The 27,947-nt window shown below is 35.3% G+C and overlaps 1 protein-coding gene across 2 annotated transcripts; it reads left to right on the top strand.

The window, feature by feature from the left end:
• LOC148663489 (guanylate-binding protein 5-like) lies at nt 1-27,873 on the top strand. 2 transcript variants are annotated; one of them, XM_088631381.1, is made up of 9 exons: nt 1-149; nt 2,475-2,559; nt 9,356-9,778; nt 11,127-11,375; nt 12,016-12,146; nt 13,938-14,230; nt 15,257-15,428; nt 19,792-19,871; nt 26,006-27,873. In XM_088631381.1, exons 3-9 carry the CDS (start codon nt 9,369-9,371, stop codon nt 26,759-26,761), a joined length of 2,091 nt encoding a protein of 696 aa, XP_088487507.1. In that variant the 5' UTR covers nt 1-149; nt 2,475-2,559; nt 9,356-9,368; the 3' UTR covers nt 26,762-27,873. The 2 variants fall into 2 exon arrangements, with proteins under 2 accessions (XP_088487507.1, XP_088487509.1); XM_088631383.1 differs by lacking the exon at nt 2,475-2,559.
• The last annotated feature ends 74 nt before the right edge of the window (nt 27,874-27,947 follow it).

Raw genomic sequence — 27,947 nt, 5'->3', positions numbered from 1 at the left:
AAGTGAAAGGAAGGATAGTTACTTACTCCCTGTTCTAGTCATGATAAAACTCGAAAGTGAAAGGAAATGTGTGTTTATAAAACTCCAGCGCGGTAATCCCCTTCACCACCTTACCGATTCGCACCACAGAGGAGGACCGGAGGATACAGGTGAGATGATCATTTGTTTCGATCAGTCACAATCTCAAACTCAGCACAGCCTTCGGACAAGGAGGTATCGTGTGGCGCAGATTGCTGGCATGTTAGATTTCTGCTTTAAATTAGTCTGAACTAATAATAGTTTTGAAACTAACAGAGAGAGCCCCCACTCTGGACCTGTTTCAAGTACAAGAAATGAGATTAGTTTGGAGTCTAGGCTTTTTTTGTTACTGACAGGAGATTTAAACGTAACTATCGAAAACTCCAGGATAAAGGGCGCCGGACAGGATAGAGCTGTACAGCTTGTAACTGTCGCTTCCTCCTGTTCAGATACAGCTGTAGGAACGGTTTTAAACAGACTCGCATTATACAGAACGCTGAGTTCACCGCATTTAACAATATGCAGCGATCGAATGGATTAACCCAAGTGTCTCCAACCTACGGTATCTTTATCCGGCCCGAGAACAGAGGAAAGCGTCACCACTACATGCTTACGCGCAAGTGTTAAATTAAATAACCTTTACCTCAGGTTCACGTTTGTTGTGCTTGAGTTTTCTTGCATTGTTTTTTTACATCGAAATGTCAGCTAAGTGGAGAAATGTTGACGAAGAGTGCCGTATTTTTAATGAGAAAACTATTTCGTGATTGAAAGCAATATAAAGCGTTGTGCTTAATACGCAGAGAAACCGTCGCTGTTCTCAAGGAGTATAATATCCGAAGGCATTACGATACGAAGCACAGAAATACTCAGATGTGATTGGCAAAATGATTTCAGATAAAGTAGAAGCACTGAAGAAAAACTTAATTTATCAGCGTGAAATATTTAAAAAAGCGATCACAACAATCAGAATCCATTGTAAGGGCGAGTTTCAAAATAGCACGTCATAGCTAAGGCAGGGAAACCATTTACTGATGGGCAGCATATACAAAGAAAAAGTTGCTTTGCTCGAACAAATATACCTGTCATCTAATACAACTGCTCGTCGCACAGAAGACCCGGGAAAAAACGATTATTTTGCACTGTATTCATCATCTTTCATCAGCAGGCTTTGTGCGATAAAAAATTACAATTATCTGAAGTAATGGATAGTGACAGTGAATTTTATACGATAGTCCTCCCTTAATCATCGTCAGTTTAAAAACTTCCTATCTGAAATCGAAAGTGAATATCCGGACGTTCCGTACCACTGAGGGGTTCGCTGGATCAGCAAACCCAAGTGCTAGAGATTTAGTGAATTACGCACAGAATTCGATATTTTCATGACTCAAAGGACACGACCTATTCTATCATTTCAGATTTGTTTCAAATTCTATAATTTCAGATTTGTTTTCACTCGTAAAATCCTTCAGACAAAAATTCTTCAGACAATAATTCTTTTTGGACAAACAAGTGGCAGCAAACAATTTTGTTCAGTTCGCAACTTGTGAAAAGTACAGAAATGAATGTGCCGAACCTTTTCCGATCCCGTTCACTTTAAATGTGATTTCACATTTGAAGCAGAAATTTCAGGACCGTTTTCAAGATTTTAACAGTATCTCACAGAACATAAGATTGTTCAAGAACCCTTTTGCAAGTGAAGTTGAAGATCTTCAGCCTGAATTGCCGCTCGAAGTAATTGACTTTGCTGCGAATGACTTGTATAGGGATCTGTTTAAGGAAAATGATTTGTTAAACATAAATCACTGCCTGAAAGGTGTTTTAAGAACATTCCACGAGCAACTTTTCTAAAGTTTTCTGTCTTCTGCCTCCACATTTTGTGTGAACAAACATTTACAAAGATGAAACAGACATTCTGTCACTGAAGCAATTCCAAATATCGCATTAAATTTGCACACATGTATGTGAATATTTCTTCTAGTTTTATTTGTTCATTTGAATATTACAATATAAGGGATTTCATTTAATTTATTATAAGTGTAAATTGTGTTGTTTATTACGTATTCCTCCATCATAAAATACCTACCCTCCCTGTGTCTGGCCATCTGGCCTTTCTTCCGAAGAAAATGTGGCCCTCGAGGAAATTAAAATCTGATTAGGACTGAAAATCTTTTTTTCCAGTCAATCTTTTTTTCCAGTTAAACAGATTCAAGAAATGTTCTAATTTCATTTTCAAATACTTTGAAACAATACAAAATCCATAGAAGTGTCTCCTCCCACATTTACGTTAGAGAAATGGGTATCTGTTTGCTTTAAATTAGACATTTTATCATTTCTGATTTCTCCTCTTATCGGAGAAGCTACAGATATAAAAATATTTAACCTAACTGACTAACGCAAATGCATTTTTTTGTGGTTAAAAGCAACATATAATATAGCTGATTTATTGTGCACACCAGATCATCGTTGTAGAACTGAGCTGTGGTCAGGACCAGAGGGGAACCGCACAGAAATTGAATCGTACTGACCAATTCCAGCACAAAGGTAAGCGAAGGAAATCACTCCTAATACCAATTGCAGAGGACTTGGCAGCTGAAATTAGTCGCTATCTCTGCACTAAAATATATCCTCTGTTGCAACAAACACAAACAGCTGCTGCCGTCTAGAGGTTACTACACTAACCAAGTTAGTACAGTGCTAAGCAGATCGCAAGGGAAAGTTCTGAATGACGGAGAAACGCATTACTGAAATAATATCGTTAATATGAACTTAATTTAAACATTAGTGACTGTTAATATACTGTATTGAAATATAAAACTGAAATTGTATTCCAGTCTTGAAGCAAGTGTCATCATTTTGATCATTTGTGATAGATTTCTGGGAGACATACTGTGACGTAGATTAATATTCTATGGAGTGAAGTGAACTAAAATCTAGGCAAATACACCTTAGTAAATGGGACTCCTATAATGTTTTTGCTTTCTTCTAGTTCTGCTTCTAAGAGTCCCAGTAATCCTATGTTTGCCTTCATAGTATTTCATATACATAAATGTAGCTGTCAAAATCTCAACATTGAATAGTTTGGAAGCGCAGATAGAATAGATTAGTAACGATGGCACAAGTGCCCAGAAATGCAAAGGTGTTTATTGTGAGGATGTGTCTTTCGACCTTTTCGGCTCATGATTACAAGACAGGCCACTGTGTCAAGATCATTCAATTTCAACGAACTTTCAGATTTAGCACGCTCTGCTTAAGCTCCGGAGTACTTAATGCGGTACTATCAGGAGATCATCTCCAGCTCTGAGTTCAGATGCAACGAAAACTGCTGGGGACCAAAAAAAGCTGGGGACCAAATGAACTTGTGTTTAGTACGTTGCTGAGGGTTCAGCATCGTTGTTGTTCAAATTAGCAAGAACTGCCGGTGCTCTGAATCAGAGCTTTTCAATTAGTCTGTTCAGTGCGTTAATATGTCAGCCATAATTATTCATTTATCTGTCTTGTGTTAATATATAACTGAATGTTCTTGGCAATTTAATGTTAATTTGAATTTAAGAACGGCATTTATATTGAAATAAACCAAAGAAGGTAACTGCTTATGAGATACTCAATTGCATTTAATCACAAACGAACAAACGATAATAGCAGGTGCGTGTTAAGCTTGAACATGTATTATAGCAGTTTTTATTTCCATTGATAAATTATACTGATTCATACAGAGATCCTTCAGACAAATAAAGCAAACACATTGCTATTTCGGTGTTATAATAGGCATAAGCTACTTTTGTGTCTGCAATAATTTTAACGTAAGTGTTATGCAACTTCAGGGGCTGCATTTGTTGTAATGTTTGTTGTACAACTCATCTACATTAAGAGTTTTTAATTAAAATAAAGGCGCGTAGTGCATTTTCCTTACAGCTGAGTGAAAACAAATGTTACACAAAGCATCATCTAATGTCCAACAGCGTTAGTCATTTTATTTTTTAAATAGAATTAACATCAATATGTGGATTTGATCTACAAAAACAAGTTACATTTACAGCTCTAAAAAGGAAAACTTAGAGCTCTGTAACAGATCTTTTCAGTTAATTGCTGTTCCTCTGATCTTGAAATTTTAAAACCACCTTTTCCTTGCCTTTCATGTGGTCTGTGTACTATTCCATTAACAGCACCGTCACTGCGGCATGTGCGGTCTTGCTCAACCTTGTTACCGACTGGATGGGCCTCCTGTTCGTCTCCAAATCTTTCCGCACATTTCGACACCATTATTGTTGGACCACAGCCACAGATATGAGAAAGGACACTGTTCCAAAGAATTGTCTTAGATTATCACTTTTAATAATATGTTTTTTTTTTCTTTAACTTACCCATACCTTTGCCTATACAGTACAACTTATTCTTTGCATCCCCAATATCCCTGCTTTCCCTGAGAAACACAAGTGAAGAGTCAAATCCCAAAGAAAAATACAACAAATCTATTCAATTAACTCCCAGATGTAACAGAACACATGTAAGAATTACACTCCATTTCAATTTGTATTTCCTTGATTTCAGTTCTCTTCCCTCCCCTGGTTATCTGAAAAATTAACTATCACATACAAAAGGGTTAGTGTTAGGTTAAACATGCATTATCTGTAGTACAGCTACTGATAAAGATAGATATTAAACTTCATTATTAACAGATTACACTTTTATTAATAAATACTTGTATTGATAAATAATTGTTGTGTCTGGAAAGCCCCTCAAGTATTGTAGGTAAATTTTACAATAAATGTCAAGCTAAAGATGCTAAGTTCATCATTTAGTGAAGGTATCATTTCCACTATGTTCAGGAAAGTTCTAATGGGATCCCGTGCTTAGTCCGCTACTGAGTTGCTTAAAACCTGTGAAGAGGTGGTTTAAATTAATCTACTACTACAATAATATCTAGAGGGCAGCAGTTGTTACTTTGGGTTCATTGTAATTCAGGACAGGTTCAGAATGGAGCTGTGGACAAATTTCAGCCATGTTCATTGCATTTGATCTTAAGTTTGCTCACTAGTTTTGCACAGGCTGAACTCCAGTTGGTTCGCTGCTTTGGGGTCGATACAATTGGTCCCTTGAGTTATGCCACCAGGAGAAATTATTTCCAGATTTGTGTTTCTTTTGTAAAACCCAAAGCACTGGAAACACATTTTGCTGAGATTAAGTTAAAAATAAGGATATTAAATTATCAAAACATTAAACAAGTGAGATCCCATGTAAGTAGATAAACATCCTGTTTTATTGTTAATTACGGTTAAACCAGTAAATCTGAGATACTGAAGTTTGGAAATATGCAGTACATACTACAATGTTGACAGATAAAATTGTATTATTCAAAGTTTAAGGCTGTTTTAAATGCACAGTGGAAACAAATGTAGTGAGACTGAAACAGAGCCCTTCCTGTAGTTGTGACAGTGTGTCCCTTACTATGAAAATTAAAACAAGCAGCTATGCAGTTGTTGGACATGTTAATATATCTTGTTGAATGGAGAGTGCAATTTTTATATTGAATTTCTCTGTGCAACTGTCTGGTGCTACAGCTGCCTGTCAGTTCCCAGGTGTGTGAGTCACTGTTCATATGACACCACACTACCCAAATTAATTAACATTCCTACATGGCAGAGTCACAGTGGAGCCTGTGTAACATATTTTCTTGAGAAGAGGAAGGTAAGCAGTCCTTTTCCTCACAGTGAGGATAGTTTTACATGGGTCAGCTCTGCTGTTATTATCAGGAAAAGACAGGTGTGGAAACATGCTCACAAGCGAGTCATGAACACGCAATGTATACACATTGGATAATATGAGCACATATCTTCTAGACAATTCCTGGAAATAATAAAAACATTAAGAAAGAAAGGCAAAACAAAATGTTAGATTATACATCTATTAGAGCAGAATGCAAATCAGGGAATGTTATATTAGTTTCAATTTAAGCTGTCAACCAGGCCTCAACTGTCTGTACTTACAAAATTAATACAGAATGTTTCAGGGGACATTATTCCATCTGGAAATGGCCTCTGGACATATGACAAACAGGAGTACTAAAAGGTTAAAATCACATAATATAGTAATAGTAAGGCCTCATTTGGTATACTGTGTACACTTTTGGTCACCACACTAAAACAACAACAACAACAACAACAATATATATATATATTCCTGTTAGAATTAGGTCTGATAACTACCAGATACAGTTTGGGACTCAGGAGAATGTCCTACACTGACAGACTGAAGGACCAAAGCCTTTATGTCTCGAACAGAGAAGATCAAGGGGATTTGATAAAGTATTCAATATCCTCAAAGGTACTGACAAATTCATCACAATTAAATACAAATTAGAAGACACAAGTGAGGACTACATGGAAGTATATGTAAAGCTGAGAACAGGAAGCTGTGCATCAGATGGTTTTGGAGGGTTGCCTGAATCTTCAATAAATCATGTACAGCACATGTGACTAAAGGTTAGGCACTGCTGTAAGCACTTTCCAGCACAAGACCAAAACCATGTGTCCGAGGTTACTGAAACACCAATAGAAGGATAAAACAGGTCTTGTGATCTGGTGTTTATCACCACACCAACCCTTAGATGACCATATCCTCTGAAAACACAGCCAGTTTAATGTGATAATTACCACTGTGCTGAATATTCCTAATTCAAGATAAAGGTGAGGTTGATCTGTGTGAATTCAAATCCAGATTCCTTCAGTTTATTAAAACAGATGAGTTTATTAGAAATACAATTAATACAACAAAGGCCTTTGGAAAGGAAAGTGGAAATGGTTGGAAATAGAGAATTTGAAAAGTGCAAGTTGCTAAGTTATAGAGTAGTGTTAACAAAGTCAAATTCTAATTTGAGGCAGAAGGCATCATGTTACATTAAGTCTTTATCAAGATAAACCAAACACAAAGTTAATAAATACATATATATATTAAGGAACAGTGCAAACTAAAAAAGCTTTGCGTCCGTATTGCTTATGTCTTGGATAGCGGGGAAGTAGGCATCATCTGGTGCGGATTTGTTAAGTAGAAGACTGCTGTGACTCTGCTCAGAAGCTGATCCAGAGTTGCTGTGGAGCTCATGTAGATGGGCTGCTGGCTGGAGTGGGTGGAGCAGTGGATCAGACTTTACTCCTCTTGTCTAGCTGAGCTCTTTGTTACTTCTTCTCCCTTGTCTGCTGACTTCCTTTAGACTTGACATCCACTAGTAGGACCTAAGGTCTTCTAAAACTTCCAGACTTCCAAAGTGTGGCTCTTGGCTTGCTCTATTGATTAGCCTCAGACAAAGACATACCAGAGTCTTTTCTTCCAGGGTTCTGATTGGCCAGTTCAAACCTGTGATTTGCATATCTTGCCTTCAGAAATTTTTATTGCTTCTAACAGGAAAGACAGGATAAAATATCCAATAATTGAGAAAACTCAAAACTTCTTCTGAGTAAAATTTACAAAGTTAATATTAGATTATTAGATTTCTGACCTACTCATGCTTTGCCCATTCATTTGATACCAAACAAGTACAGCCTGTTTATTTCTGAAATGATAATGATTAATTATATTGTATTTTAATTTAATAATTTAGGTTTAAGCTTTCGTAAGGGAATGAAACATGTGGCAACACATCCAGTACTTAATATAGTCTTTTATCAATACAGAATGAAGGATGCAATTTTAATAGGTCAAAATTCTGACTTGCTTTACAAGCAATTGGAGAGGATTGTATCCTCATGTATTCACTAGACTCAAACCTGGACCCTCAATCGATGTTGATGGATCAGAAAAATCTGAAAAATCCTTACAGTAATGCTTGTTGTAACCAGGATTCCAACTGTTCCATCTGTTTAATTATGAATTGCTCTTTAATTTAAGACCATACAAGTGATACAGTAGTTACAGGCATTTGCTCAGATATCCATTGTTTCTCTTAGTTTAATGCAGTTGGTTCTGTTTCTTTTAAATGTGATAAATAAAATATCTATTTATGGATGATTTTAAGGTATGTTTGGTCAGTTCCTTTAAAATGAATCTTAAAAAAAGTCCTTCTTGCATTTCTTACTAAGTAGTGGCCCTTAAATTATGGCCTTGTGTCAGGTGTTGGGAAATCACCTCTCTTGACTTGAGAATCACTAGCCCTGTTTTGTTCTTGGCTAAATGGTTTTATGTCTGTTTCAGTACAATTCTTATCTCTCCTTGAGAGAGGTTCACAGTCCTTCTAGCCTTTGTAGAAACTCAAAGAATAATAAATTCCCCATTATTCAGAGATGCAGGCATGCAGACTTGTTAGCAAAGTGTGGAACAAGCTAGACAGTAATATGGTTAAATTTAACAGCCTGTGTGACATTGTGTGGGTTTTAGCGACACCTTTCACCGGTTTCAGGCTCAATATCCCAGACAGAAGTAGAAAGTCAGCTTGTAGTCGGTCCATACTTAGCTTTTCGGAAGGTTTTTAGGGCAAATGTTAAAACTCAGTTAAGGATTTTATTTCTCTGAAGTAGAGAAGAGAGGATTATCTGAGCTGAAGGCTCATGGTCCTGGCATGAATGCTAGAGTAGCCACTTGAGCCTTTAATATAATGCTCCTAATTAAAGGTGATGATGATTAGAGAGATATTCACTTGGCTGTTAGGGAAGAGTGATATTGGTTTTCTCGTGTGGGGCCCTCTGGTGGTGATTAGAGATTTGGGTTGTGATTCGGGAGGTGAATTTATTTTGTTTTCTATGTGACACCTGTCTTTATTTTTCAAGAAACAGCTGAATGAGTCCCCAGATCAATTAACTAACTACCAAATGGGAAAATTAGCCAAATGGCATTTTTCATATTTGTATTGCTCTAATCGAGTATAACCATAGGCAAACCAGTTTTCCCACAGGTCACATTTTTATGCCATCCAGTCAGAGCTGACTTCATGGTTGCAAATAATCTTGCATAAATCAGACCTCTGTCTACTCCCTTAAGTTATTTGTGATCACAAAATAATGAATGTTGCCTAGCTGCTGTTGAATCAGGAGTTAGTCACCAACTTATAACACTGTTCCATTATATAATCACTTCCAAGTTATGACTTTGACTTATAATGCAAATTTCAGAATCAATTTGTATTGCTGGTTCAAGGAATTGTGATAATGTGTAAAACTAATCAATATACATTAACTGTTGACAGCTATAGTACGTATACATGTTTTTACAGTCAATTTGTTGTGGCACAGGTATCCTGAATGAATTAATAAGAATCAGAACCTATAGAATTTTTACAAAATTCACATAGTATAAAATAGTGAAAAATGAGTTAATGTATTCTTAAGTTAGTTTTCTCTTATTTTACCAGGAGCAGAATAGGCATGATGGCAACTCCACAGATATTCATTGAGATCCAGAATGATAAAGTTGTACTCAATGAGAGGGCAGCTGAAGTTCTGTCAGGAATGACAGGTGTTGCAGAGGTGATTGGCATTGTGGGTAAGCACAGGACTGGAAAGTCTTACCTGCTGTCTCGGTTCTTTAATGAAGACCAAGGATTCAAAGTTGGACATGGAGTGGAAGGATGTACCAAAGGCATTTGGATGTGGTCCAGACCACACCCTTTCCACACAAATGCCTGTCTCCTGCTTCTGGATACTGAGGGATTGGATGACTGTGAAAATAGGCTCATAACTGATAAGACTATATTTTTACTGACAACACTGCTGTCCAGCAGTATAATCTTCAACATCAAAGGATGTATCGACAGAAGCGCTATTGAAGAAATTCTGTATCCTTGGGAAGAAAACATTTTAAACTATACAACAATATAAATTACTAAAAAAGAAATCTTGAGCTTTACATAATCCTCCAATTTCATGAGCAGATTTAGTTTTCAGTTTAAAGTGAATTCTGGGGTGAGCTGTGGTGATCTTTGTTTATGCTGATTTGTGTCACCCATGATGCCCAGTACTGTTACTGTACCAGCTGTGTGGAGTTGTCTAATTGGAGAATTAGTTAATATCATTGCTGGGTCACTTCACTTCACCCCTTTCAGTACTGAACCACAAGTACATATGTGCAGTCAGAGTGTTAATGAAGTCTGCTGTAAAATATTTTTTATAATCTTATGACAGCTTCTAATCATATTCTAATCATATGAAACTGAAACTGAAACAATCTAATTATCTAGAACTGCAAAAGTCCAATAAAAGCCAAAATAAAAGCCAAAATCAGATTTCTGGAGCATTTCAACAGGACATTACAGGAAAAAAAGGACAATGAAGACTTATATTGGAATTTAAAACAAATATCAAAATTATTGTTTCTGACTAACAAAGAGATTATAAATAAGAAAATATTATTATCCATGTTTAAACCAGGTGGTGCATTGGCACTGTGATTATCATTGCAGCCTTGCAGCACTGGGGCCCTTGGTGTAATTCCTGGGGTGCTCTCTGCATACTCTTTGCATGGGTTTCCTCCAGGTGCTTAACCAAGTGGTTTGGTAGAGTTGGCCCTGGTGTGAGTGTATGCCCTGTGATGGATTGATGTCCTGTCCAGGGTGTATCCTGCCTTTTGCACATTGATTCCTGGGTAGGATCCATCTCTCCTGGGACTCTGAAATGGACAAGTGCTTATTGTAAGTGATGCAGTGTTAAGAATTTTTCAAATAATAATAATAATTGCTTACACTTATATAGCGCTTTTCTGGACACTCCACTCAAAGCGCTTTACAGGTAATGGGGACTCCCCTCCACCACCACCAATGTGCAGCATCCACCTGGATGATGCGACGGCAGCCATAGTGCGCCAGACCGCTCACCACACATCAGCTATCAGTGGGGAGGAGAGCAGAGTAATGTAGCCAGTTCATAGATGGGGATTATTAGGAGGTCATGATTGGTAAAGGCCAATGGAGAAATTTGGCCAGGACACCGGGGTTACACCCCTACTCTTTTTGAGAAACGCCCTGGGATTTTTAATGACCACAGAGAGTCAGGACCTCGGTTTTACGTCTCATCCGAAGGACTGTTCAGTGATTTAAAAATATCAGCAATGTTAAACTCTATTTTTTAATCAAAGGCCATTATCAATGTGACGTCATAGATTTTTTTTTTTCCTGAAACCCAGTACAGCTGCCTCTTACAAGTTGTACATCAGATGTCTCTCGTCAGTGAGGAGAAAAATAAGTCACTTAAAGATTACCTTCCGAACTTGTTCTATATACTGATAAGAGATTTCCAGTTTGAAGAATTTGATCATGATAAGTTTAAGGACAAGTTTCTGAATGCCTTGGATAAAGAAACAAAGACAAAATATAAGGAAGTCTTTGACAAAACAGAAATTCATATTCTGCCACAACCAGCTCTTGGGAAAGCGCTCAAGTAAGTATACTTTTTATTTATATATAATAATATAATAAACTATTCAGGAATTGCCAAATACTTAAACATTTTGTTCTTGTTTTTGAAAGTTTGCTGTGCTTTATATAATTTCTCCTTTCCAGTGTGTGTACAGTATTTGAAAGGAAGGGTCAAATATCATCTGTACTCAACAGACTCTGCTTACTTCTGTCTGTAATTTCCTCTCAAACTCAAACCTTCTGTTTTTGTTGTCCCCTCACATCCTTGCTAATGTATTAGGATTTGTTTTGGTGAGGAAAAAACAAGTGAGACACAATCTATTCATAGATCATCTTTTCTTCCTTATTTGCTTTTCACCTCTGCTAAACAGTTTTGTTTTCTGTCACTTAGTCTTACCCCTGTACCCCTATTATTTTGATTTGCCTGACATCATAATATGATATTAATTATCACTCTAATTATTATAATAATTATAACATTCTACTGTTCCTAAAATCCTATTCTATCTTACCTGATGGATCCACATTTTAAGTAGTAAACTATAATTTATAAATTTAAGTAAACTATAATTTCTATTTACATTTCTTTATTATATGTAAGTTTGGTAATAAGAGCATGCTTACTTAAGTGTTTTTAACATATGTACTTGATTCTTCTTCAGAAAACTCCCGGAAATGAAAGATGAAGATTTAGACCATGACTTTCTAACATCACTCAACACCTTTGTGACCACTGTTCGTGATAAACAGTCTGCTCCCAAGGCAGTGAAAAGTCTCATCTGCACACCAGGAGGTAAAGCCTTCACAAGCAGCTCTGTTAAATGACAGTGGATATTCAGTTATGCGACTGTTGTCAATTACATCTCTTGATTTTCTTGTTCAAATTCTAAAAATGGAATGAGCTGACGTAAAAAAGCACTTTTTTTAGCACTTTGGCTTTACACTTTGGACAGTACACCTGGCTGAGGAACTGACAGTGCTGGTCGGAGATTAGTGTTGCCTCCTTACTGAAGGATGAGCCAGAGGAACCTGCTGCAAAGGATGTTGGGGTGGAGGGAGGGGTCTGTTACATTGGCACATTGAAAATGTCTCCATTTTCATCCTTTGTTTTAGCATATTTATGGGACAAATTAACCTATTTTATACTGGGAGGTAATAAAATAAAACACATGGTTTTGGTTCCCCAGAAGTATATAGTGTATTCAAGAGTGATCATTAAATGAGTAAACTAAGATGTCAATGCATAGAGAGACTTGGCTGAACCCATGTTCCCAGGCTATAGGGTGAGGAAACTGTAAGCCCAGTTCAGAGAAGAGTGGCTGAGGGGCTGGTGCAGAGGTGGAGACAGGGGGAGGAATGAATTCATGAGCAAGGAGGAGAAAACGTTTACGTTTACAGTATATACACTGATATAAACTGATGTCAGTGCTGGTATACATTAAATAAATAATAGTAAGGAAAAATTGTCACATTTTGTAGCAATAATGTTTTGTGATTGTATGTATGATTCTTCTTCTTATAATACTTTGAAGAAACTAGAATTTAAAATGCAGTCCTCATCAGAATTCAAAGAACGAATAATTACATTGCAGATTTCTAATTGCAGTTTCATTTTTATTCCTCAGTTTCTGGTGAAAGATGTGATATTTTTCCTGAAAATACATATTTGCTTTGTTACATTTTCATGCAGAATGTGTTTTTTTTAAACAGGGACAACCAATGAATTTTTACATCATTAATGTTTCAAATAATTCTGAATGTTATCACTGCAATTGTTGCAATACTAATGTGTTTCATTACTGTATATTGATAGTAATAATATGAAAAGTGTGTTAATGAAAGAATGTGTATTTTTTAATTAAGGAAATTACTTCAGGAATGCTCACAAATTAGAGCAGCTGAGGGAAAATCCATCTTTGTTTTTAATGTAAACTACATTAAAAACTAATTTTATTAATTTCTGAAAAATCAGTTAACCAAATGTAAAAACTCGTCTCAGCACTTATTTTACTGCTGAGAATATAAGAAATGAGATATAAGCAATCTTCTGGGAAGAAGTCAAAATGTAATCTCACCCCCTTCACCAGGTGGAAGAAGATTTCCCAGAGAGAAAGAAATGCTTCTGTAATATCAAAAAAGTCCATGTGGCCACTGACAGCAGCACCTGGAGGACACAAAGGTTCTCCAGTATTGGACTCATTCAGTGAAGAAAGGAAACTCAGCCCCTTGGTCTTTAATTTCCTTTGACATGTTGCCCCAACTTTATGTCTGGGAATGTCAATCAGATGTGTCTCTTAATGCCTCAAAGTGCAAATATGGATCTCACACAAAGCATGATAAATATTAATGTTTACTGCCCTGTAATATTATTAAATATTTTTAAAATCCAGGAAATATTACAAAGAACTTTTCATTATTTTATTAAGTGTTTGAGGCATTAAAAGCATTACAGGTGCTGTCAGTTCCAGTAATTACTGGTTGTATTTTTATGGTTTTTCAGTATAAATATACACATTTTGTTTGTTCTCATTTGCTTAATCTCAACATATCACCACCTGACATTACTCTTTTCCCCTCTGTGAAGCCTTTGTGGAGCTGGCTCGCTCCTACATCAACATGCTGAACAAACAAGACAATGTCTGTCTGACAGTAGCTGCTCTGGAAATGAATGAGGCCTGGATAAACAAAACATTTCTATTAGCAAAAGATAACATGGAAAATATTGTAACAGAGATGGAAGTTCACCTTCCACACAATGAAGATGCACTGTGCAAAGACTACAATGAAAAATGTGACAAAGTAATTGAGGAGTTCATGAAAAAACTGGAATATACCAGCGGCACGAATCAAAAGGAATTAAAGAAGAAGGAGTTACAGGTAAATCTAAAAAATAGTTTGTCATTAAATACTAAATACTAAATTAAAATATCAGTAGAGAATGAATACTGTACTTGATTTCATTGTTAAATAGTTCTAACTTGTTTACTTTGTTTATAAAAAGCATACACAATTGCTACATATAAATATCAATAAGGCTGAAATGCTAATATTTTCTGAAAACCTGAATATCTCCCATCTTCCTAAATAATTTTTTAATCTAGTGAAAATAATTACACTGTTTATTGAAGAGCAATGAAAGTATAAGTGTCTAGGTTTTACATTAATAGCTACTTCATTGCATACATGAATATTAATTAGTCAGCAGATAGGTGTGTTATATGTTCTTTGGGATAGCAAAATACTGAGCTCAAAGCACAGATGACCGATGTTAACGAGTTCCTTAGAAATCTGTATAAAAAGCCAAAATACATGGGTTTTTTTGATGCAAGAATGGTGAAGGTTTGCCCTGCTTGAGTAAAACAAATTGCCTGGTTAACAGCAAGACTCATTCATGCCATCAGTAGTCCAGGAAAAAAAAACCAGACAACCACAGACGTATTTACTGATCTTTAGGAAGTGATGTAATAGAGAATTAGAGTACCAGAGGTTAAAATCAACTGTGTCACATTAAGGAACAGCAATGCATTGCAACACATTCACTAATATTTCCCAAGTAACATTCGCCTCCTAAATTAATTTTCATCATGCCATGCTGTGTGTTGTATCACATTTCGCAAAAGTTTTTCAAATTGATTTATCATTAACAGAAAAAGAATACATAGATGCACAAGTTTGATAATAAAATAAAGGGAAAAGTGACATTATGGTTTTGTATGCCTTAGTAGATATGGTCTAGTGCAGAAAAAGGAAAGAACAAAGTGTATATCTTCATTGAAGCAGCAAACATATTGTTAATTGAAACTTTAGGAAAAGCACTTTAGGAAACCTGTAATTATTGTTTATATTCCCTTTTCTTTGCTTATTAAAACATGAATTTCCATCAAATTTTACCATTCCACTTAGAAACTGAAAGACCAATGGCTGAATGAACTTTGTAAAAAGAATTGCATGAAAAGATTTACGAATCTAAAGGATAAATACACTAGAGGTCTTCAGAATCACAAAGACAAAGAAATATTTAATGAAACAATGAAGAGCATAAAGAAGATCAGAGAAGAATACTTCAGGTTTCACAGTAAGTTAAATTGTCGGCTCAATTTAATTGAAAACAATACTTTTAAAGTTGTTTTATCAATTGTTACAGTTTACGTCTGTTTTTTTAAGAACATTTCAGTACACAAAGAATGAGCTCCCATGGTGCTCTTAGTTTTTGGCCTGACGTGCTTTGTGCACTTGAGTGTTTAAACTCAGTGTTTAAACTTGTTTCCACAAGGCTGTACCTTTAAACTGTTGCTTGGTATGACTGCGGACCAGCAATTGACTTTAAGTTGTCTTGTGTCTTCCACAAGCGCAGCAGAAATTTAATTCTCTGCTCAAGGATCGTGGTATATTTATATGATACAGTATACAGTATATACAGAAGCAGCCATTCAAGGTTCACAGTACAAACCCGTACAGCACGCAACTAACCACAAGCCACCTCGGCATATGCCACGGTACGTGATTGGCTGTCCAAAAATACCGACAGGGGCACTCGTGGTGCATTGGTCAGTAGTGAAAAGATTTAATCATTTAATCTGTTTACTGTGCACATTTTAATCTGCTTAGTATTGAATATTTATGTGGAATTTTACCACTAAAGGGAAATTTTAGTAGCTGAGCATAAAAAGAAAAGGAACATAACGCATCTGAAGGTCATAAACGATATTAATTTAGGAACATAAACATATTACTGTATGTAAACTGTACTGTATATGGCTGGTCTTGGTATTTTAAAGAAAAAATACACACCAGTATTCCATTTCTCCCTAAACATTTTAAGCATCAAAGTCTTACAGTACATGTGGTTATTTTGAAATGTTTTTACTTGCTCCTTCTGACCATATTACTGTACATTTATATACTTCGTGAAAAATTGATATTTTTAACCTTTGCTAATACGCTCGTTATCGGATAAACAAAAGCATACTTTTAGAATTGGATAAATAGGGAATATAAAATGGATTTGTGTATCTAAATAAATTAATAACGGTATAGCTATAGTTCTATATTGATATGTGTATTGCTGTTTCAGTGCATGTCTTATGATTTGCCTTGGCGGCATGACAGCTTAAGTGACTGATGTGTAAGCATGAGGTTGGATGTTTCAATCCAGCAATCTCTGTGAGTTTTCTTTTAACAAATAAACATTTCTTTGAAAAACTAAAATAGCAAATATTATGGACACTACAGTATATTGACATTTTTTATATTGCTAAATATCACATGTTCGTACCGTATGTACAAAGTGGTACCACAGGTTGTAGGGCGTAAATCCACATGAGCCCGAAAGCCCTACATTAACGTTGTGCATTCGCCTGGCGCTGCGCGGTTTACATCTCTCTCTGCAGGAGTGCTGGCTGTGCCGAATTAAACCGGTTTCACTGTTTTTTTCAAAGTAGGATAGGATGAGTCTTCCAGCAAAAGACACTCCACCTTCCCACACGGACACATGTTTTCTTAGTAAAACAGGTTCACAGTGCGAAGCTGTGTCAGTCTTCTGTGTAAAGAAAATCGGTTTGAACACCATGGGGGCTGTTTTTAATAAGCTGCTGAGTAAAGAATAGGAATTTTCCTGCTGTCAGCAGTATTGTGTATATAGTTTTTTGTACAGGCTGTGAAAAGTTTCACAAAAAGAGGTCTTTAAAATTAGGCTGGTCAAATGATTATTTTAATTCTTAAAAAATAAATCAAAAACAAGATATAATGTTGTGTTCCTACTTAGACATTGCACGACTTTAAAAGCTTAAAAAACAGGTTTCGATAGTTATTAACCACTTTTAAAAAATGGGTGATTTTTCTTCCTCATGATCAGCTTAGAATCTCTTTTTATGCTGTAAGGTTTTTACTACTTAATTAAACGTTTAAAATACACGAATTTCATAAACACAACACACGTTTCGATTAAAAAAAATAATATTCTGTTATCTTCCTGGTATGTAGAACAGATCAGCAGGTTTTTTTTCCCGTATCAGAGGCTCTGAAAACAGTGTGCTGCCCACTGCACTGTGTCAGAGGGAGAGGTAGCATTGGAAAGGAGAAAGCGCAGAGCTCAATAATGCACAATGGCTGTGAAGCACCAATTGCATTCATAACTTAGTGTTTAAAATTAAACAACGTCAATAATTTTCTTTGACTTCTAAGTCCCTTTATTATCATCAAGCACAGGTTTCTTTTTTGATGCCATCGTTAGACAAAGCAGGAACTTATTGTACTTTCTAATGACATTACATGTGGAAAGATTACAGATTACAGATTTTAATCGTCTTTAATTTTGTTATACATTTTAGAAAAGTTTCATCTACGCATACACCACAAAACTATTTTCGATTGTATTTCTGAATGCTATGTATAAAAAAACTTTTGAATGGCTGCATCTGTATTACAGACATTTACAACAAAGACATATCATAAAACATTTACATATATTGTTAAGTTATTACTTTAAATATATACTTTAAATTACTGTAAATATATTACTTTATTTTATATAACACCTTTACAACTGGCATCTCAAAGTAATACAGGATTCTGGCTATCAAATTCTGAACATATTGGAGATTGCTAAGTGTGGAGTTAAATAACCTAGTGAACAGGATGTGCATCTATTAATTGTATTGAAAAAAGCCTTTCTTGATTTCTCTAGTTCCTAGTTTCTCTATGTTCCCTTTAAAATAAACGATTATCCCACAATGCTGTGTACTACATGGCCGGTAGGGAAACTAAAGGGAAATTTTAGTAGCTGAGCATAAAAAGAAGAGAAGCATAAAGCGTGTGATGGTCATAAACTATATTAATTTAGGAACTGCATCAGAGATATTTTTTTAACTGCACTACATTGGGGAGAATCAGTATAGCTTACATTTATATAGAATGTATAGAAATACATTTTTCCTGCATCAAAGTTTAACTCGTTCAGAGTGCCCTACATTACAGCCCCAGTGCTGCAAGGTAGCAATGCTAACCACTTCACCACCGTTAAAAATGGATGGATATCTTAGTTATCTTTCTAATTCACAGGTTTGCATGCATAATTTAATTTTGAGAGCCACTGAGACATCTGGTACTACTGTTGTATTTATGTATTTATAAAAAAACATACAAAAAGCACACTAACAACTGTGCCATCCTATTCCTTAGTTAATACATTTTATTTTTATAAACAGTTAACATTTTTAGCAAAATATTTTGAATTATATTTACCCTATTTTTTCTTTAATTTTGTATTTAACTTATTTTATGATAGAAAGATTTAATGTACATTTGAACAATAAAAATATGGTATTACAAGATGTGGAGAAAAGTGCAACAATTTATTACAGTGCTAAATTTAATATTATTGATTACTAATAGTTTATGCTAACACCTAACTTTCTTAAGTAGATGTATTAAAAACAGGTGGGTAGCTGCGTCAGCATGCATAGGCTGCAAAGGAACAAATAATAGGTTTATTCCATGCTGAAAAAAAGAAGAAAGAGAACACAACGTTTCGGCCGTGGAGCCTTCTTCAGGTCTTGAGTTTCCTTAACTCAGTATATCTTGTGGAGAAGGGGACACAGAATCTCAGTCTGGTTACCAAAAAAAAAATTGTTCAAATATTTAGTTGTTAGTTTACAGTTTTTCTTTCCTACTGATGGCAGAGCTGAAATCCGATGGAAGTAGATCCCAGACACAGTCTAATGTTTTAAGCAAGCCTTCCTTCAAGCCAATTGAAAAGCAGTTCAAAAGGCTTACACATTAAGCACTAATACCTTCAACACTGTGCTATGGTTTACCTGTTCTAGAGAATTACCTTTATCAGTTCATGTGATATGAATGTCATGAATGTGAACTCAACAATCTCTCCTTTCTGGTGTGAGATAATAGCAATTTATTTAGGTTCTAGGACTCACAGAATACAAAGAGATTTCACTTCTGACAGCTTAGTCTTTCCTGTTGTACATGCAAAGATGTTCTTTCTATCCAAGATCCAAAACTGTATGAGATGTATCCGATTTGTTTGACTTTTAGTGCTGTCCTAAAATTATACAATCATTATTTTCATTTGAACTAACCTTTCATTTTTTTAATAATCCTGTCCTGTTGTATATTGCATCGACAAAACACTGTGATTAATGAATACAAAGTTTTGCTATATTTTACTGGTGCTTGTACTGTATTACAGGGGTTGTCATGCATTAAGATTCCAAAACAAAAATAATTTAAAATTTCTGAAATTCTCACTGAACTTAATGAACATAAAAGGTATCAGTCATTCACTTGAGAACTACACATGTGTTTATAAAGACACATTTTCTAAAGATTGTGTACATCTTTAAACATTGATATTCACAGGCTAAGTTTTTTTTTTAACGTGCTTTATGCTGTTGGAGTAAAGCACTTAAAATGTTTTCATTTAGGGTCTGATGATATAAGCAAGACTGTGTTTTCTGAACTTGGCACCCTTCACCTGGACCCTTTGCTTAAAGACTCCTTGAAGGTAATTGTCATTAAATTAAAAACTTCTTATTGAATTGTTTGGTCCACCGGTTTACTGAAAGACCTGTTACAGAATAGTGGTACTATTGATACAGATGCAGCCATTCAAAATGCGCGGTACAAACCCGCGGTATGGTAATCTACCCACAAGCCACCGCAGGGCACCGCGGTAAGTGATTGGCTGGCCAAAATGACCGACAGGGGCATTCGTGGTGCATTGGTTGGTAGTGAAAAGATTTATTTCATTTAATGTCTTTACTGTGCACATTTTAATCCGCTTAGTTTTGAATATTTATATGTAATTTTACCACTAAAGGGAAATTTCAAATTAGCTGAGCATAAAAAGAAGAGGAGCATAACGCATCTGAAGGTCTAAAGGTTTAATCTAAATTAAATATTAATTTAGGAACATAAACATTACTGTATGTACGTAAACTGTACTGTGTATGGCTGGTCTTGGTAGTTTAAAGAAAAAATACACACCAGTCTTCCATTTCTCCCTAAACATTTTAAGCATGAAAGTTTTATGAAACGGTACCCAAATATGTGATTGCTGTATAGGATGAATTTTAATCTTAAAAAATTATTTAACACGAAAATTAAGCTGTTTACATCTTCCGCCTGAGAACAGTCACCCGTTGCTACCCAACGCAGAAACACAGCCACTAACTAGCAAAGAGAGGACATTAGCTAGCCAATATGATAAAAAAATAAATGATTATTTTGTTTATTTCTTTTGCACATTTATTTGAACATTTCCATCGATTGTACAAGCACTTGTAAACTGTCCAATCCCTAGTTCATCAGGCATTTTCTTTTATACTGCGGGCATTCTCCCGGTCTGGTGCCGGTCTGTGTCTTCTAGGATATAATGCCAGCGAACTCTTGTTTTTATGTCCACTATAACAGACAATCTCCTTTGCTTTTAACCGAGCGTCTAACCCCTCTGATTGGAGAAAAAAGACGTGCTGGTTTGCTATACATACTGTACCAGGAAGATGATTTCTTTCTATTCGAAACGTGTATTTTAAAAGTTTAAGAAGTAAAAACCTTACAGCGTACACAGATTTCTAAACTGATCAGGATCGTTATCTTTGTCTTATCCATAATGTTCACCACTCTGTCCAGCAAATTAATAATAAACTTTATTTTATATAGCATTTTAAACGAATAAGTAATTACATTGCTTATAAACCTAATCACTTTTTCTACATAAACACAGCGTACTTGCTCTCTGAAAATGCTTTTTCTTTTTATTTAGGCTCAGATTTCAACTATTATAAACTTTCTTGGAAAAATGTCTTTTATGTAAACCATGTTTGCTATTAATTCATTTAGGGCTAGAATATGTTCATTGTCTTCCAATCGAGTCGAGTTGACATTAAAAGCTTGCCACGCCCGGACTGTTACACCAACGCATTAGCATGTTAAAGCGATTTCATTGAGAAGCCTAGCTTTCTTAACTAGTAAGTACTGTACTTCCTTGGTTTTGGAGGGGGAGGTGTCTTTCGCTAGAAATCTCGCCCCCTTCTACTTTGAAAATACCTGTGAAACCGGTTTAATTCGTCACAGCCAGCCCTCCCGCAGAGAGAGGGGTTGTACTCGTTAATGTCTTAGCCGGAACACATCATTATATCTCATTTTGTATTTCTATAAAAAAATCGTTTGCCCAGCCTAACACTATTGTTGTTACTGTTTTTATCCTGTAAAGCGCTTTGAGGAGCACAGCTTTCTCACCACTTAGATTACTTGTTGATACCATCCTTACACAAAGCAGAAACTTCTTGTATTTTCCGATGACATACAAGTGGAAAGATTACAGATTTTAATCGGCTTTTTTCTGAACCAGGAAAAATCTGATCATGTTTCTCTATAACAATAAAAAACTTTATTTTACATATCATCTTTAAAAGTGGCATCTCAAAGCAATACAGTAGATGTAAACCACAGATTACAGAGTAAATACCCAGACAAACGCAAACGCGTTTTTAATAAAATTATTTTATTCATTCAGCAGAGAGAGCGTAAAACCTGGGCGTAACAGCTGTTCCTATTTCTGATCACTTGCTCTCTGGATAAACGTCTCACCTGTCCTGTTCTTTGTTTTCCTAATTTGCTGATTATGCCTTCTGCGATCCACTCCTGCCCTCACACCTAAAGAAGACTATATTAAATTTCTTTGCGCGGTCCATTGTGCAATTAACCCTTGTATGTGCTGTCCTTAAGGTGATATCACATAAAGGTGATATGTAAAATAATGTTTTTTATTATTGTTATAGAGAAACATGATCAGATTTTCCCCGGTTCAGAAAAAAAGATCTAAAGTATACTAGTTTGTCACTAGTATACTTTTAATACAGTCTTTGCTGTGCTCTTGGGGATCCTTGTGATATTTCGAGCTCTGGTTGAATGATAAGTGTCGCAGTTTAAATAATTTTCGTAGTTAGAAATTATGAAACGCTCTGTTAAAAGCAAGGAAGTTTTTATGTCCGTTGCAGTAAAAGAAAATGCCTGACAAAGTAGGGCTTGGACAGATTCCAAGTGCATTTTTGCAATTTACGTTGCATTGTCCATTGTGCTGCTGTAATACAGTTTAAATAATTTAAAGTCTAAACAGTATCAGCTTTATTTATGGGTTGCAATTTTAAAAAAGCCAAAAAACGCACTCAAAATGCAATTTAGAGCTTTCTGGCAAGAGGAGACACCCAAATTAATAATGTAACATGCCACTGTTTGTGCATGAACAAGGTTATACTGCTATTTCCTTAGATACGCGATTAAAAAAAAACATTTTTTAATCCCCGGCAGAACACATGCCATAAGAATCAGCGCTTTTATATATCGCCTTTAAAGGTGGCTTCTCAAAACGCCTTACAGGATAAAAACAGCAATAACAGCAACAACAACAATATTGTATTTCATTGCACTTTGAAAACCAAGTAATACCTTAACTATATGTGCAAACGTTTTATGATATGTCGCTGTTGTGAATGTCTGTGGAGTGTATCTTATTTGCCTGTCTGTCCTGGCTCTCTCGCTCGCCCTCCCCCCTCTCTCCCTCAATTCAATTCAATTCAAGGTGCTTTATTAGCATGACAGATGGATACAATCAGTGTTGGGTATTTACTTTGCTTTGAGATGCCACTTTTAAAGGTGATAAATAAAATCAAGGCTTTAATTTGCTTTAACTCCGCAAGTCTGAGTTCTCGTGTCTGTCCTATCCGAACTTGAAAGTATTACAATATGTATCTTTATAGCAGGTGGTGTACAGCTTTTTAGTATAGATTACACTTTTCTAAAATGTATTTAAAAAATAAAAACGATTACAATCTAATCTTTCCACGTTTGATCCCAAGATCCCAAGAAAAATAAATCTAAACGGGGAGAAAGCTATGCTGAAAGTTTATTAAGATACTTAGAAGACAAAGATATCAATTTATGTTGCATTTGTCTGATTGTGAATCAAAAAACACATATATTTAAACCCGCGTTTGCGATTTAAATCAAAACGCGATTTAAATCAATATAAATGTTTATATTGTAATGCCTAGGTGACTATTCATTGTTATTAAAATGACTTAAATTCGATCATGTTGTGATATTTAGAAATATACATTTGTTTGGTGCGAGTGAGGTTTTATTTAATCTCTGACGCAGGGAAACGTTTCATTTTTTCAAAGAAATGTTTGTTAAAGGAAATTCATGGCTCCCATGGGATTCAATCACAGACTGTGTGACATGGGAGTCAAGAACCTAATCCACTGCACCACCAGCAAGGTCACATGCAGAGTGCTGAAAAAGCACTACAGAAACATTATCAACAGACAATGTACAGCGTGCATTATTCTTGTGTTGCGGTACATGAATATAATTATATCGTTATTAATTTCTTTAGATACGCAATTCCATATAATATTCCCTTTTAATCAAATTCTAAAAGTATGCTTGTTGACTCCGGTATCACGTTAGTTAAAGACTTCGATGCTTAAAATGTTTAGGGAGAAATGGAATATTGGTTTGTATTTTTTCTTTAAAGTACCAAGACCAGCCATATACTGTATGTTTATGTTCCAAAATTAATATCGTTTATGGCCTTCACACGCGTTGCAGTATGCTCCTTTTCTTTTTATGCTCAGCTACTAAGATTTCCCTTCAGTGGTAAAATTCCATATAAATATTAAATACTAAAACGGACACCATAAAGACGTTTACTGTAAATCTTTCTACGACAGACCAACGGACCACGAGTGTCCCTGTTGGTCAACCAATCACGTACCGTGGTACCGCGCGTCATCGTGCGTCACAATGCGCGACGCCGTAGCCAATTACCTCTGGTACGTGTCTGTACCGCGCACTTTGAATGGCTGCATCTGTATGTTTTCTTTAAAGTACCGAGACCAGCCATATACTGTATGTTTAAGTTCCAAAATTAATATCATTTATGGCCTTCACACGCATTACAGTATGCTCCTATTCTTTTTATGCTCAGGCACTAAGATTTCCCTTCAATGGTAAAATTCCATATAAATATTCAATACTTAAACGGGCACAGTAAAGACATTAAATATACATATACATACTATATACAGTACAGTTTGCATATGGTAATATGTTTATGTTCCTAAATCAATCTCTTTTATGAGCATGTGAAAGGCATGGTGAATCGATTCTCAAAAATTACTGTACTTTGCATGATTGGAAACAAATGCGTGATTGCGAAATGCTGTGGTGTTACTTTTACAATACTTTGAATTTACACTTACAGCTTGTCCAAGGTCATTCATTATTAATACTATTAGTGATATCTTCGTTAAAGACTTTGATGGCGACAACTCAAACATGAGAGGTTGAGCTTTATTAGCTCAGGAAATTCCGGATACTATTATTTTGCTTGCGGTATTATAGGAGAATTTACGGTAACTCGCGGTAAACTGCGTAAAGCGCACCACAAAATAATGCGGTATTGCCCGCGCATTTTAAATGGCTGCATCTGTATATAAATCACAACGTCTTTCACTAGTACAAACTTATGTGCAAAAATTGCTTCGGAAAATAAGATGCATAACATAAAGCATTGGAGAAATGCAAGAACACATTAAGAAACAGTCTCATGACTTGAATGATCTCCTAATTTTGCAGTGCAGTGTTTTGTCACTGTCACTTATTAAGTAGACCACAGATTTTGCTTTTAATTATCTTGCAGTCTGTGGGAGAAATTGTTTTGAAATTGGAATTTACATGAGCTAGAGTTTACAGTTTTTCAGGGTTGAACCTAATTTACTCTCCAACTTTTTTGGAAAAAAGCTAAATATTTTAGAGGCCACAGCACACCATATTTATATATTAGTGTAATAAAAAAATGTATATGCTTTTGTATAATATGGTTTAGTCATAATAGATATAATAGGTCAACATTTAACTCACAAAGTAAAACAAATATCTGAATTTCACATTAATTAATCTGTGGAAGAATGTCAATACTTTTCTGAGGATGAATTAACAGACATAAACTGTTACACTAAGGAGAAATCAGCTGAATGGATCTACTATCACTATCTTACCATCATCACGGATTCACTGAATAATACTTTAGGTTCTTTGTCATTTTTTCCAAAACTGTAATTTATGATGTTTTAAATGAACACAACAGATCTGGTAATTGCATCTTAACGTAAAACATTTGAAAACACATAAATCTAAATCAGTATAAATATTTTATTTTTTTATTATGATAGCAGTTGGTACGCTATCAAAAAACTAAATAAACTGCATTTACCTTTTTAATCACAAATTGGAAAAAAAAATTAAACCTGAAGGCACATGAAATCTGGTAGATATGTTCTGGATGTGGGTAAATAACGCAATGAGAAACCTAAATATAGTCTGATCAAGAACCATTGATCACAGGACCATTTTCAGGGTCCTGTTTTGTGTGTCGAAGTACATGAGATATCAAAATGGTACGAATAAGATACAATGTTTTATTATGTAGTAATATTCTGTAAATGTATACTAATTGTATAATATATAATATCTAAAATAATTCTGATTCTTCTAGAGGTTGTATACAACTGTGTTCCTTTATGTTTAGTACAATGCATTGTTTTTTTTTCTAATTTCTGTGTCTTTCAACAGAAATTCACATATTACACAGTCCTTCTGTACCACAAAAAGAAGATAGAAATTGACAACTTTGTGGGATCTATGAAAACCCTGGCAGAGGGCATTGAAAAAACCCACAAGGGCACTGCAGTAGGCAGCATTGTGGGAGCTGGTGTTGGAATTGCAGGATCAGCTGCTACTATTGGTGGGATACTACTTGCTCCTTTTACTGCTGGTGCCTCTTTAGCACTTACAGTTGGAGGGGTTGTTGCAGGAGTAAGCGGTGGTGCCACTGTCCTAACCTCAGATATCACTAAGTACTTTGTTACCAAGAACAAGACAGATGATGCTAAAAAAATTCAGGAAGAAATACAGAAACACATGAGGGAGCTCCAAAACATAATTGAATATGTTGGCCAAATGATGAAAGTATTTAGAGAAGATCATGCTTCTTACATTGAAAATATGGCAAATAATATGCTGTGCCAGTGCTTCCAGGCTGTGAACTTACTTGGGCCTTTAGATGACATTATAGCTGCGGGGGCCAGCGTTGCAGGCCGCGTTGTCAGAGTGGCTGGTGGAATTCTTGCCGCAGCCACCATGATTTTTGATATAATAATCATTAAAAATAAAGCAAAGGAATTCAAAGATGGTTCTGAAATTGCTAAACAAATAAATCATTTGATAACAGATGTTGAAAAGGATCTCAATCGAATTGATGAGCACATACAAAAGTTTCAAAAACTAACTAGTACAATTTGCTGTGATAATTTTGAAGATCTTGCTTGACCTATCAAAAACAATGATTAAAAGAAATTACAAAAGGAGTAAGAGATCAACCGCACAAATTAAGAAAAAAAAACACAAATCGAAAAGTACAGGAAATAATGCAGTAGAACTTCAAAATACTGTAGTATCCACAGCATTCGTCCACCCAAATTCCATGTAGAAGTAAAACAATCTTAAAGCATATTTGGTTCACAGTAAGATTCAGTTTCTAAAAGACACTTTGTCATGAAAGATGTCAATATCCACCAATGCAAATACGTTAATCGATGCACAGCACTCATCATGTTCTATTCACTGAACCTTTATGAATACTGTAAATAAATGAGTTAGTTATTGCATTGAATGTATCAAATGCTACTAAATTGGAAAACAACACAATGCATTCAATTCAATGACTGTAAAATAAATGCAAATCATTCAAATTAATACTACAGCATTTCCAGAAATTTCAAAAGTGATAATCAGACAAGCGAAGACATCAAAAGAAGAGACACGGTGTACGATACAAATGCTACAAAAGAAAGAAATGAGACTCTGGAAACTGTGTGAATGGATAATCTATTGTGAATCATGATGACACCATGCACTGAACCTTTAAACAACACTGCACTGTAGTCAGAAGGCTGCCTACACATCTGAAAGAGGACTTGCTATTACACAAAAAATTGAAGTCATTTAAGTCTGATAAAATCTTAATACAAATTGAAATTAATATTTAATATTCTCCTCTGTAATGACATTCAGAAATACTTCAGTCATGTATTTTGGATACATACTACCTGAACACAAGTTTAAAATTGTGTATTGAATATTGTTCCATTTCTGTTTAACCTAATTCAGATGTCTGTGAATAGAACATGCTTTATTTTGTAGCTTAGACAGATCGCTGTGACTGAATGTATACTGTTTTCCTCTGTAACATGTTTAATGTGTTTTTTAATAAGATATAAATGTGGGAGGTGGGAATGTAAACCAAGATACCCAGCCATGTTGTTAAAGTGGATTCATTGGCTATTTTCAGGAAACAGCTGGATGGAATCCTCAGATTATCTGTTTTTGATTATTGTTTGATGTTGTTAAATAAAGAACTATCTTTGAAATTAATAACAAAAGTATATGTGCTTTTTGCTGAATAGTTAATTCACTCGTACAACATTAAATACAGTGCTCAAGCTGATTTTGACAT

This window comes from Lepisosteus platostomus, chromosome 5 (genome assembly GCF_059453375.1).
Source record: "Lepisosteus platostomus isolate fLepPlt1 chromosome 5, fLepPlt1.hap1, whole genome shotgun sequence".
NCBI classification, from domain to species: Eukaryota; Metazoa; Chordata; class Actinopteri; order Semionotiformes; family Lepisosteidae; genus Lepisosteus; species Lepisosteus platostomus.
Note: the sequence above shows the minus strand (reverse complement) of the source record. Positions and strands in the feature narration are given on the sequence as shown.

What these genes read in the sequence shown, in the direction of transcription:
- LOC148663489 (XM_088631383.1), top strand. Translation starts at nt 9,369, where the DNA reads ATGATGGCAACTCCACAGATATTCATTGAGATCCAGAATGATAAAGTT. An exon ending in AGCGCTATTGAAGAAATTCT is followed by an intron (nt 9,779 to 11,126) that starts GTATCCTTGGGA and finishes AACCCAGTACAG; the next exon opens with CTGCCTCTTACAAGTTGTAC. An exon ending in TGCTTAAAGACTCCTTGAAG is followed by an intron (nt 19,872 to 26,005) that starts GTAATTGTCATT and finishes GTCTTTCAACAG; the next exon opens with AAATTCACATATTACACAGT.